The sequence below is a fragment of the Trichosurus vulpecula genome, chromosome 8 (genome assembly GCF_011100635.1).
Source record: "Trichosurus vulpecula isolate mTriVul1 chromosome 8, mTriVul1.pri, whole genome shotgun sequence".
Taxonomy (NCBI): domain Eukaryota; kingdom Metazoa; phylum Chordata; class Mammalia; order Diprotodontia; family Phalangeridae; genus Trichosurus; species Trichosurus vulpecula.
This window is the reverse complement of record NC_050580.1, coordinates 70612099-70626759: the sequence shown is the minus strand read 5'-3', so window position 1 is coordinate 70626759 and position 14661 is coordinate 70612099. Positions and strand designations below refer to the sequence as shown.

Here is a 14661-nt window from a genome sequence, read left to right as displayed (position 1 = left end):
TAAGCCAATCCAATATGATAAAAATGTCAATTTTACCTAAGTTAGTTTCCTTGTTCAGTGTCTTGCCAATCAAACTACCAAAGAACTATTTTAACAAAGGATACAAAAGAACAATAATAAAATTCACCCAAAAGAGCAAAAGGTCAGAATAACAAGGGAATAAATCAATGAAAAGAAATGTGAAGGAAGGCAGCCTAGCTTACAAGATCTCAAATTATATTACAAAATGTTAATCATCAAAACATTCTGGTACTAAGAAACAGAGCGGTAGCCCAGTGGAGTACATTAGATTCATAGTACATAATACACAGGAATAAATGACCACAGTAATCTAGTGTTTGATAAAGCCAAAGATCCAAGTATTTGAAGTAAGTACTTACCGACTGATAAAATTTACTGGGAAAACTGGAAAGCACTTTGGCAGAAACTAGGCACAGACCAACATTTCATACCATATACTAAGATAAGCTCAAAATGTAGAAATGATCAGGGGCGGAGCCAAGATGGCGGCTGGTAAGCAGGGACTAGAGTAAGCTCCGTACCGAGTCCCTTCAAAAACCTATAAAAAATGGCTCTGAACCAATTCTAGAACGGCAGAACCCACAAACAGCAGAGGGAAGCAGGGCTCCAGCCCAGGACAGCCTGGATGGTCTCTGGGTGAGGTCTATCCCGCATGGAGCTGGGAGCTGGGAGCTGGGAACTGGGAGCTGGGAGCTGGGAACGGAGTGGAGCAGAGCCCAGCCTGAGCTGCGTGGAACAACCAAACTTGGAGTCGGGCAGATGGGGCCCCTAGCTCCCTGAATATGTGAGCTGCGGCAGTTACCAGACCCCTCGACCCACAAACACCAAAGACTGCGGAGAAGGTTAGTGGGAAAAGCTGCGGGAGTGGAACGAGTGCCCAGTTCGGCTTCCAGCCCCGGGGGCAGCGGAGGTGGGGCAGATACAGTTGCTGCTGCTTCTGGCCCCAGGTCCACCTGGTGGGAGGAATTAAGTGGCGGATCAGAGCAGGAGTGCAACAGCCTGATGAAGATCTAAGCCCAGCCCGGGCTGGGGGTTTTTGGGGAAGGAGTACTGCGGGTCTGACAGAGCTGGCACCTCCCCCCCAAATGTGGAACATAGAACTCGTTAGTCTACAAGCAGTCATACCCCGCTGAAAAACTCAAGGGTCAAGCTAGTTGGTTGGGAATATGGCCAGGCAGCGAAAACGCGCCCAGATTCAGTCTCAGACTTTGGATTCTTTCTTTGGTGACAAAGAAGACCAAAACATACAGCCTAAAGAAGACAACAAAGTCATAGAGCCTACACCAAAAGCCTCCAAGAAAAAACATGAACTGGCCCCAGGCCATAGAAGAACTCAAAAAGGATTTGGAAAAGCAAGTTAGAGAAGTAGAGGAAAAATTGGGAAGAGAAATGAGAAGGATGCGAGAAAACCATGAGAAACAAGTCAATGACTTGTTTAAGGAGACCCAAAAAAATACTGAAAAATACACTGAAGAAAACAACACCTTAAAAAACAGACTAACTCAAATGGCAAAAGAGCTCCAAAAAGCCAATGAGGAGACGAATGCTTTGAAAGGCCGAATTAGCCAAATGGAAAAGGAGGTCCAAAAGACCACTGAAGAAAATACTACTTTAAAAATTAGATTGGAGCAAGTGGAAGCTAGTGACTTGATGAGAAATCAGGATATTATAAAACAGAACCAAAGGAATGAAAAAATGGAAGACAATGTGAAATATCTCCTTGGAAAAACCAATGACCTGGAAAATAGATCCACGAGAGAGAATTTAAAAATTACTGGTGTACCTGAAAGCCATGATCAAAAAAAAAGAGCCTAGATGCCATCTTTCAAGAAATTATCAAGGAGAACTGCCCTGATATTCTAGAGCCACAGGGCAAAATAGAAATTGAAAGAATCCATCGATCGCCTCCTCAAATAGACCCCAAAAAGAAATCTCCTAGGAATATTGTCGCCAAATTCCAGAGCTCCCAGATCAAGGAGAAAATACTGCAAGCAGCCAGAAAGAAACAATTTGAGTATTGTGGAAACCCAATCAGAATAACCCAAGATCTGGCAGCTTCTACATTAAGAGACCGAAGGGCTTGGAATGAGATATTCCGGAGGTCAATGGAGCTAGGATTAAAACCTAGAATCACCTACCCAGCAAAACTGAGTATCATGTTCCAAGGCAAAATATGGACTTTCAATAAAATAGAGGACTTTCAAGCTTTCTCAGTGAAAAGACCAGAACTGAATAGAAAATTTGATTTTCAAACACAAGAATCAAGAGAAGCATGAAAAGGTAATCAAGAAACGGAAATTGCAAGGGACTTACCAAAGTTGAACTGTTTTGTTTACATTCCTACATGGAAAGATGATGTGTATGATTCATGAGACCTCAGTATTAGGGTAGTTGAAGGGAATATGCATATATGTGTGTGTATGTGTACATATATATATATATATATATATATATATATATATATATATATATATATATGTTTATGTATATATAAGTGAATGTGTATGTATGTATATATCTATGTGTATACGTATGTATGTGTGTGTATATATATGTGTGTTTTTATATATATATATATATATATATATATATGTAAAAGAGAGAGAGCAGACACAGGGTGAGTTGAAGATGAAGGGAAGATATCTAAAAGAAATAAAATGAAATTAAGGGACGAGAGAGCAACATACTGAGAGAGGGAGATAGGGAGAGATAGAATGGGGTGGATTATCTCGCATAAAGGTGGCAAGAGGAAGCAGTTCTGTGGGAGAAGGGGAGAAGGCAGGTGAGGGGGGAATGAGTGAACCTTGCTCTCATCAGATTTGGCCTGAGGGGGAATACCATACATACTCAGTTGGGTATCTTACCCCACAGGAAAGAAGAGGGAGGAAGATAAAAAAAAAATAAAAGGGGGGGATGATGGAGCGGAGGGCAGATGGGGGTGGAGGTAATCAAAACAAACACTTTGGAAAAGGGACAGGGTCAAGGGAGAAAATTCAATAAAGCGGGATGGGTTGGGAAGGAGCAAAATGTAGTTAGCCTTTCACAACATGAGTATTGTGGAAGGGTTATACATAATGATACATGTGTGGCCTAGGTTGAATTGCTAGACTTCTTAGGGAGGGTGGGTGGGAAGGGAAGAGGGGAGAGAATTTGGAACTCAAAGTTTTAAAATCAGATGTTCAAAAACAAAAAAAGTTTTTGTATGCAACTAAAAAATAAGATACACAGGCAATGGGGCGTAGAAATTTATCTTGCCCTACAAGAAAGGAAGGGAAAAGGGGATGAGAGGGGAGGGGGGTGATAGAGCGAAGGGCTGACTGGGGAACAGGGCAACCAGAATATAAGCCATCTTGGAGTGGGGGGGAGGGTAGAAATGGGGAGCAAATTTGTAATTCAAACTGTTGTGAAAATCAATGCTGAAAACCAAATATGTTAAATAAATAAATTTAAATTTAAATTTAAAAAAATGTAGAAATGATTTAGGCATAAAGGGTGATATCTTAAGTAAATGAGGGGAGGATGGATAAATGCACCTGCCAGATCTGTGGCTAAGGAAAGAGTTTAATGACAAAATGAGATAGAGAGGATGATGGAAAGTAAAATGGATAATTTTGATTACACAAAATTAAAAAGCTTTTGCACAGACAAACCTAATGCAGCCAAAATTAGAAGGAAAATGGGAAATTGGGGAAAAAATTTTATAGCAAGTTTTTCTGACAAAAGTCTCATTTCTCAAATATATAGAGAACTGAGTCAAATTTATTAAAAAAAAAACAAACAAAAACAAGCCATTCCCTAGTTGATAAATGGTCAAAGGATGTGAAGAGGCAGTTTTTAGAAGAAGAAATCAAAGCTATCAATAAATCACTACTGATTACAAAAATGCAAATTAAAACAATTCTGAGTTATCACCTCATACCAATCAGATGCGCTAACATGACAGAAAAGAAAAATGACAAACGGTGGAGGGGATGTGGGAAAATTGGGACACTAACGCACTGTTGGTTGAATTGTGAACTAGTCCAACCATTCTGGAAAAGAATTTGGAACTACACCCAAAGGGCTATAAAACTGTGCCCTTTGACACAGCAACATCAATTACTAGGTCTGTATCCCAAAGAGATCAAAGAAAAGGGAAAAGGAACCATTTGCACAAAAATATTTTATAGCAGCTCTTTTCGTGGCAGCAAAGAATTAGGATTTAAGGGGATGCTCATCAACTGGGGAATGGCTGGACAAGTTGTGATACATGGCTGTAATAGAATACAACTGTGCTATAAGAAATGACGAATGGGATGGTTTTAGAAAAATCTGGGAAGTGCAGAGTGAAGTGAACAGAAACAGGAAAACACTAAACATAGTTAACAGAAATATTGTAAGAATGATCAGTTGTGAAACTGTGAAAGACTTAACTACTCTAATCAAGACAATGATTCAAGACAATTCCAAAAGGCTTACATTATAATGAAAAAAGCTATCTACCTCCAGGCAGAAAAGTGATGAACTCTGAATGCAGACTGAGAAGCTTCTTACTAGGTTGGCCACAGGATGATTCTTTTGGTAATGCAACTTTTGAATACCATAAAATGGCAATGATCTGTTTTGGTAGAGGGAACACCAACAATGATGAAATCACAGATCCTTAAAGTACTAAAGAAATGTCACCTTGAAAAACTGATCATCAGAAAGTAAAGCATATTTTTTTAAGAAAATGTTAAAATTAAGAATTGTGTTCCTGATAAATAAAGAGAGAGAGAGATAATTGTATTCCTGACATTGAGGAAACTGTTCAGCACTTTCAATTACCCCAAGCTTATCCCAGGGTATTCTATATGTCAATATTTTTATGAGGATGTTATATGGGCATGAATCAGTAAATATCATAATTTCCAGGGAACTAAAACTGCAATTCACCCAGAAGGCAACAGAAACACATATAATGCTTATAAATGCAATACAGTATTTTATGGACAAATTACACGCAAAAAAAAAAACCAGCAAAAAACATACCAAAGAGCTATATAACTGGAAAAAAGAGGTGGACTGGCTCTGTAGCAAGAGTGATTACAGATGGACAACTCAGTTTTTGAACAAGTACTCACACACATGTCATGAGACCTAGAAAAAGGATTTCACAGTTCGTGAGGTGGGGCGGGGAGGGGGGGGGATCTTTCCATGGGAAATTAATTAGAAGACATGGACATGAGTGCATAGGTTTTAAAAACATAGGGAAAAGGGAGTGGGTGGGTGTGAGGATCTGTATCACCAGGGAGAATGGCCAAATTGATAGGATCATATACAATGATGTTAAAATAAATGCTCTTGCCTAATGACATAAACTAAATCAAAGATGACTAAAAATATGTAATAAACACCAAGATTTTTTCTTTTTGGTCCAGACCTGTGATTTCATGGTTGTTAGTGTCTCCCAGTGAGGTTAGGTTACACTTGAACCCAGGTCTTCTTAGAGTATAAAATAACTGCTTTTTAAACCTTAAAATATCAAGGTGTATTACTGTTGTTACTGCTATTATCACCTTCAACAGCAATTCTCAAACTTTCTGTCTCTTAACCCTAACTCTTAAAAATTTCTGAGAGCCTCCCAAAGAGCTTCTGTTTATATGGGTTATGTTTATTGATATTTACTGCATTAGAAATTAAAGCATCTTAGTATCATTATGAAAATAGTTTAGCCCTCATAGACCTGCTAAAAGGGTCTTGGGATCCACCAGGTACCCAAACCACACTTTGCAAGCCACTGTACTAGAGGAAGTGAATTAAGTTGCATGAACATTTCTGTTAAAAATGAAATAAGAGATTTCAGGTAAATGATAACAAAGCTCACTAGGCCTCCTCAAAGACACACACGCACAAAAAAACAAATTAGTGGAGTTGTTTTTAGAGTATGCAAACTAAGTGAACACATATGCTGCTATATGGTGATTTCAACATGGAAATTTCAGAAATATGAAATGAGATTTAGACAAAAATACCAAAGGCTTGTAGATTACTTAAAAGTCTCCTAGCTATATACCTGATCAATATTTTTTTCAAGAAAAGAATCAGAAGGCTATGAACAAGGTGAGAACCAAACTGCATCAAATAAAATTAAATTTGTTTCAGCCTGACAAGAAATGACTGCTTACTGGTCCAGGAGTCATTTCAGAATTGGCTGAGTATAACTGGATCAACTGGTTAGAGAAAGTCCCAAAGCACCAAATTAGGGGATAGGATAAGGATGAGAACCAGACACTAATGTGTCTTGTTGGCTAACGGCTAATATGGAAAAATTACAATAACTCCAAACCAATCTACTTTAATAAGCTGATGACTGAAAAACAAGAAATAGGTAAAAGTTCAAACACAACCTTAAATAATCACTATTGTTCATAGAATTTTAATCACTGTAAAGCATTCATCAAAAGAATCCTAAAACTACTGAAGACCTCAAACACTTGAGCTATTTGTCAAGTAGTAGCCAAAGGCTTTCTATTTCTTGCTGCTGGACTTCATTGGTAATATATAGAAATTATGTGGGTTTATTTTGTGTCCTGCAACTTTGCTAAAGTTGTTAATTATTTCAAGAAGTTTTTTAGTAGATTCTGTAAGGATTCTCTAAGTATACCATCATATCATCTGCAAAGACTGATAGTTTTATTTTTCCATTGTCTATTCTAATTCAATTTTTTTTCTTCTCTACAGCAAGCATTTCTAATACAATACTGAATGATAGTGGTGATAATGGGCATCCTTGCTTCACTCCTGATTTTATTGGAAAGTCTTCTAGCCTTTCCCATTTTAGATAATGCTTGCTGATGTTTTTAGATAAATATTACTTATCATTTTAAGGTAAGCTTCATTCATTCTTATGTTCTTTATTGTTATTAATGGGACTGGATGTTAGGTGGAGGAGTTTCTAGCAGGTTCACTCTTGATCTGGACAGACAGGAAGACAGAATCAGAGACATAGTAAGGGGTTAATTAAGCTTACTTTATTCTAGTCTTCTCAAAGGCTTTGCTGATAATGGGAGTACCAACTCCTACAGCATGCCCTAATTGCTCTTCTCGCAGGGTGGGTGAGAATAGAGGTTCTAACTCCAACAGGTCCCCTAAGTCTTGAAGGGGGCCAGTTGAGACTAACACACATTAACAAATCCCCCCCAAGCCTTGATGAGAGGTGATCAATGTATGCACAGTATTCCAGCTTGTGCATTCCCCCTAAGCCTCAATGGGGTCCAGTTGAGTCAAGCACATACGTACATTCCCTTTGTGCATTCCTATTCCCCACTTACTGACCAGTGCCTACTTGATTAATAGTGTAACAGACAAAGAAGACAATTTGCCATCAATAGCCTCACAAGTTTACAGTGACATCATTATATCTCACTGTGCAGTTGCAATGGATACTTACAATTTTAAGCACAAATTTTTATATTATTTATCATCATATAACACTGTGCAAGCGTGGTAGAAATGTTTACAAGTCATGAGCCTAGGAACTAGAGATTGTTATGACCATGGATCCTGGGAACTATTATCTTAAAAAGAATAATAAAAATCCACCATACTTACACTAAAATATACCTTACATACAGTGGATGTTGTATTTGGTCAAAGGCTTTTTCTGAATCCATTGAGCTGATTGTATAATTTCTGTTGGTTCTGTTATCGATATGATCAATTATGCTTATAGTTTTCCTAATATTGAACTAGTCCTGCATATAAATGCAGTATAAATGCCACCTAGTAATAGCGTATGTTCCTTTAGCAAGATATAGTTTGCTTCTGTATCTCATTCATTACATCTATTTTTGCTTTTGCTTTGTCTCAGATCATGATTGTTACCCTTGCTTTTTTAACATGGAAAGACATATATGAACTGATACAAAGTGAAGTGACCAGAACCAGAAGAACATCATACATACTAACTGCAATATCGTATGATGAACTGTGAATGACTTGGCTATTTTCAGCAATACCATGATCCAAGACAATCCCAAAAGACTCATGATGAAAAATGTTATCTGCCTCCAGAGAAAGAATTGATGTTGTCTGAATATAAACTGAGGTATACTATTTTTCACTTTCACTCTTTCTTATTTTTTTAAGTCTTACAAAAATGACTAATATGGAAATATTTTACATGATTGCACATGTATATATCAAATTGTTTACCCTCCCAGGGAAGGGGAAGGGAGGAAGGGACAGATAGAATTTGGAACTCAAAACTTAAAAAAAAAAAGAATGTTAAAAATTGTTTTTACATGTAATTGGTGGGAAAATAAAATATTATTTTTTAAAAAAGAAAAATAAGGAAACTCCTAGTTTAGTAATCCCACCAAAAAAGGAAAAAAGCCCATTTTGTACCAAGTAGAATCTTAGTGGGGAAAACAGAACATTCTTAACGCTAGTTTTCTCTCATGCTCTGGGAAAGGAATGTTTTCACAGAAGTACTCAGGAAGTGTTAAGGAAGTAGTCTCCTGTTCACTTGCTTAGAACAGAGTATTAAATGAACATCCGAAAAAGCAAGGAAGACTGAAATAAATATTTATGATAGTACACACTTAAAAATTATTCTAAAGATGGCTGAATTTGTGAAGTGATTACTTAGGAAAAGAGCTTGAAAAACCAAAGATGAAATTATTATTCAACATGTTACCTCATAATAGCTGTATTTATTACTCAAGAATGGTTTAAGGCCAAAACTTCAAAAAAGGAAAAAGAATATAATCTGAAAACTACAGATTAGAGACTGGGAAAATGTTAGAACAGACCATTAAAGTGACAGTCGACATTTAAAAAGGAAGAAGTGATTACAAAATGCCAGCATAGTACATGACCAAACTAAAATTATTTCCTCTCTTGACAAGATTATTAAACTTATAAATCAGGAAAAATTGTGCAGATATAGTTACCTGAATTTCAGGAAAATATTTTGACAAAGCATCTCAAACTATTACACTGGACAAGATCAGGAAATATGAGAAGATAAAAAAGTTAAATGGACTCAGAACTGGTCATTAATAGTTCAACATCAACTTGGTTGGGGTTGCCCATTAAAGATCTGTGTTTGGCCTTGGGCTGATTAACATTTTTACCAATGATTTGAAAAAATTAATGTTAAGCTAGTTAGAATGCATATCAACTCACAAATAATACAAAACAGGGAGCAATAATTAATATACTGATTGAAAGGATAAAGATCTAAAGACGATCTTAATAGGTTCAAGCACTGGACTTAATCTAATAAGATACAATTCAACAGGGAAATGTCAAATTTTATAGTTGGAGTCATAAAATCAACTTCACAAGTACAAGACAGGGAGAGTTCAATGAAACGGTATTTATTAAGCACTTACTATGTATAAAAATGTGTATGAAATGCAAAGATACAAGTCCAAAGCTAAATTCACATGCCCCAATTTGTTTAGTCATTTGCCAATTGATGGGCATCTATTTTGTTTCTTTATTACCATATGATGGACTGCTTAGAATTATTTGGTATGAAGACCTTTCTGTCTTTGATCTCCTTTGGGTATATTCCTAGCAGGTCAAAGGATATGGGAATTTTAGTCACTTTTTTAAAAACAGCTTAATTCCAAACTGTTTTCCAGAGTGGCTGAACCAACTCAAACTTTCACCAATATCTGATTAGTGTACTTGTCTTTGCAGCTCCTCTAACCCTATTTTCCATAAATTCTCTTCTCTGCCAATTTGTGGGTAGGAGGTGAAACCTCAGAGTTGTTTTGATTTTCATTCTTATTTATATAAAGCATTTTTTTCTATAGTTGTTAATAGTTTGCAACTCTTTCTTTGAGAGATGGTTTGGTCATATCCTTTGACCCCTTATCCACTGGGAAATGATTCTTGGTTTTACAAATTTATGTTAGCTATGTAAATTATCAGACCTTCACCTGAGATATGGGTAGCAAAAAGTTTCCTCCTTAGTCTACAGCCTCCCTTTTTATTTTAGCTGCATTGATTTCAGTCACACAAAAGCTTTTCATTTGTACATTATCAACATGGCCTTTTTCTAATTGTCTCTACTGCATGTTTCACAATTCTCCCAGGATAGCTAGAAAAGGTACCTATTCCTGTTCTCCTCTGATTCATTTATAATGTTAAACAGTATGAACGCATATCCTTTTCAGAGTTTGCCATGATACGAGGCATATAACACATGCCTAAACCTAATTTCTGCCAGAGTAATGAACAGTTTTCTCAGCAGTTCTTGTTGAACAGGGATTTCTTCCATAAGCAATGGTTCTTCAAGGACCTAACAATCTATAGGGGAAATATGTGAATACATAAAATGCAGAATATGGAACAATATGAAGAGGGAAAAAGCATCAACAAATGGTAAGCTGTAAAGAGGGAGAGGTACCTGAAATAAACCTTGAAGGAAGATAAAGATTTTAAGATAGCTACTCACTGAAGTTGCTAAGTCCAGAACTCTCATCTCCTAAATCCACATACCCTCAACTCCTCACTCTCTCATCTCATATATTCAGCTGGCAAAGCTTGTCAATCCTCACTCTATAATTTCAGTTGCATTTTTTCCCTGAGTGATATCTCTTCCCTCTCCTATCCATCCTTCACACTGCTGATAAACTGCTATTCCCAAAATATGCTTATAATCAAATCATTTCCCTATTCCTTAAGTTCAAGAGATTCCATACTGCCTCTGGGATCAAAGGTTTACAAATTTCTCTATTTGGCACTTAAAGCCCTTCACAATCTGGATCCAATGTACCTTTCCAAGCTTCTTTCATGATTCCCTCCTTCACGCATGCCATGGTCTGCCTAAACTGACCTTTTTCTTTCCCATACACAACATTCTGTCTCCTATCAAAACACCTTTGCACAGACTGATCCTCATGCCTGGAATGAACACTCTCCTAACCTTGAATTCTCTCGATCCTCAGCTTCCTTCAAAATCCCAGTTCAAGTGGCATGACTTTCAAGCACTTTCCCTTAAAATTACCTTCTCTTTACTTTAATAGGTACACATTTCCCTCTGAGGAAAATAAGATTCTTGAGGGCAGACACTGTTTTTCAATTCTGTATTGCCAATGTCGATCACAGTGACACTTAATAAAGGATGACTGATTGATGAAAACATGAAAAGTAATCAAGTAAGTTTTCACAAATTATTTTCCACAGCAGATCAAATCCTCAGTCATTAATTTTTATGAGATTTTTTGCTGATTTAAAAAACCATTTGAATCAATACACTCTGCCTTATTAGCAATAACAAGAACTGATGTTTATAAGGCACTGCAAAGTATGCAAAGCATTTTAAACCTTCATATCACTTGATCTACACAACAAGTCTATGAGGTAGGGTCTACTATTAACTCCATTTGTGAAATGAGGAAATTGAAGACAAAAAAAACTAAATGACTTTTCTACGTTGATAGAGATGATGTTTAAGTGTCCGATAAAAAATTCAAGCCCACTTTTCTTATCGGCAAGTCCAGCACTTTATACACTATACAATACTGTAAGTACAGTAAAATGAAGCCTTAAAGATATTCTTCCTATAAGATGCTTCACATGTATATTTTAACACTGGAGAACAATGGTGTCAAACTCAAATAGAAAGAGATCCCTGCACGTTTAATACTGACTTTAAAAACTACAAATTAACAATATTTTTGTTCTACTGTATTTTTATTCATTTTGTTAAACATTCCCCAATTACACTTTAAACTGGTTTGAGTTGTACGTGGCCTACAGGGAGTGAGCTTGACATCTTTGTTGCATAATATTTCTTGTCAGATATATGGAGTCCTTGGGAGATGAAAAACAGGAAAACATACGCACTACAAAGTTTTACCCTCATATCTTGAAGGATGCTTTACACAAAGTACAAATGAATAAGGGATATCCTGATGGTGAGACATTCTAATATAGAGATAACATTGTATTGATTGCGTTGGGCACCAGAAGAATAAAGGGGATTCTCATTGAGGTCCAAGGCCACGTAAGAGAGATTCACCTAGAATCAAATACATTAAATGTATCAATTATCAAAGTTAAGATACATAATTCTATGAAGTACAGAGAGAGCTGTACAACAGACAGCTGGTGATCTCTTCTCTAAAGAATTGTGATACAGGAGTAGGTTGAGAGCCGAGCCGGTAGCAGAAGTGGGGATCACGGATCCATCACATGATCAAAGTATTTCATAAAAAATATATAAATGTGTGGTGCAAAATATATTTTAAAAGTAAAGTCGGCTTTTTCTATGAACTGAATTTGAGAACAGCCAATATAAAGTACCCTAAAATACCCTAATAGATCACTCTCCTAGAGGCAATGAGAGAAGCGGCAATGGCAATAGCTTTAGCTCTCTGGAACCTAGTGTAATAAAGAATTTCATCTATTTCAAACTATAAGTAAATTACTACATTATTATAGCAGTTAATACAAGAAGGTTTTTGGAGGCAGATAGGTAACTCAGTGGATAGAGCTCTAGGGCTGGAGTCCACAAGATCTGAGTTCAAATCCAGCCTCAGATACTCACTGGCTATGTGACCCTGGGCAAGTCACTTCGCCTCTGTTTGCCCTAATCAACTAGAGAAAGAAATGGCAAACCACTATAGTATCTTTGCCAAGAAAACCTCACGGACAGTACTAGTATGCTATGGTCCATGGGGTCACAAAGAGTCTGAACAACAATTTATTAAAAAGCCAAGGCTGAAACTGAAAGATTTAAGGGAATGGGTTGAATTGATTTAAAGGAATACGAGATGCTTCCTGACACAAAAATCTATCATCCGAATATCAATATTACTATGATGATGCTACATGGTTAAAAATCATGGAAAATAATGGATACAAGTAGGCTACACAGTATTACCAATGGAGTCACAGTCAAATAAGAGTAATCACCATCAGTGAAGTCACCAATTTGAATTCTAATACCACTAAGTTCCAAGTTTTGCTGTATGAGAAAGTGGAAATGGCAATGAAGAAGACAAAGATGAAAAGAAAATCTGGATTAGATAGATGGAGTTAGTGCTAGAGGTGACAATTCCAGGTATCACTAGGGATTAGTTCTCAAGTATCTGATAGAAGGGAAGATATTAAAAATGTCAAAAAACCTTCACCTTTCTGCTACCACCAAAAAAAAGTGACAGAATAACAGTAATTTCTGATCTACAGAACTACTTTTCCATTCTTACAAAATCTTTATAAGAACAATCAACACATACATCAAAAGCATCTTTGATAAAAGAATGAAAAGCAAAAAAAATTCATGGTTTCATAGCTTCTACAGGAAAGACCATCTTTTATTTAAGCAGTTGAAAAGTACAGAGAATATAAAGTATCAGTGTGTCTGCTGTTTGATTTAAAAGAGTATCCGATTTGGGAAAATGACATCTTAAAAGCTCTCTTCCAATAAGTCACCCATGGAAATATTAAAAACATTTGTTTCCTTGACAAGGATAATTTTGTTCAGTTAGTCTATTATTACTAATATCAAACGAAATTTTTTTTTAAAAAAGAGGGAGATATATGGTAAACAAAAGTGTTTGTCACTATTCTGGAAGTTGCCCATTGATGAGTCCAAAAGATGGTAAGGTAGTCCTCTTTGCATATACTATTGCCTGGACTGCATCAAGATTTTGAACCTCCAAAATCGGACCCATGATCTCTTAAAAGTGTTTAGCTTAACTAAACAAGAAAAATAACTTCAATGAAAACTATCTTGGATATACAAACCACAAAGCTGGTTTAGGAGGACATACATCGGAGAACAACATTGCAAAAGGATAATGAGTTGGCCCCAGGGTAGAACAGAAGCAACAGAACAGACAGACTGTCTTTTGGGCCAGTGCAAACTGTTTTCAACAACCCTAAACTTCAACTTGAAAAAAATACGCATCTTTTAAAGAATATTCTCTTTGCAATGTTATATATCTATAAACGATGAAATATAATAGCCTCCAAAGAATTAAAGTTATATATAGGTTACTCTAAGTGCAACAAAGAGGCTAATGGTAGACATGACCAGGCTGTAGCAGATAACAAACCAAGAAGTCGGGAAGAGAAATGATGAACAGAATGCCAAGAAAAATGTGACCAGAAAAAAAAAAAGATAGCCTGGTTATGGGGCAAGAGTTCAAGATAAATGAGAGACAGACTATGCTACCAACTAACCAACAGCCAGCCTATGTGTTTAATTGGTACACACACAATATCAAAAGATCAAGGAAGATTTCTGGTATTTTGAGTGAACCAATTATGAAAAACTGATCAGAAGACGCTGACAACAGACTCACAGGAAATGTGTTATGATATGCATCACTGAAGGAGTAACCAACTGTACTATGATATTGTAAACTACAGAAATAAAATTTTCAAATGTTGATATTATCCTCATAATCATTAACTACATTAACCATATTAACCACATCAATGATATAACAGACTACAGAAATAAAATTTTTAAATGTTAAGATGTTAATTGAAAAGAGAACCAATACATACCTCTGCCTGTTTATATGGTAAAATAAGCTTCTCGCCCACAGTCACAGTCTTTCTGGTAACCAAGGCTTCAAATAGCATCTCTTCTTTCACCTAACATAAACAAAACCCAGAATATTTATTTTAAATGCTTGGCAATTGCAA

At 36.4% G+C, this 14661-nt stretch overlaps 1 protein-coding gene across 1 annotated transcript in view; it reads right to left on the bottom strand.

Moving 5' to 3' along the window:
* Positions 1–14661, bottom strand: part of MYO9A (myosin IXA) — a 272260-nt gene that overhangs the window by 186624 nt on the left and 70975 nt on the right. Inside the window, exon 8 of the mRNA XM_036734161.1 lies at positions 14521–14610. Coding sequence (XP_036590056.1) covers positions 14521–14610 — 90 coding nt within the window. The remainder of the gene's footprint in view (positions 1–14520; positions 14611–14661) is intronic.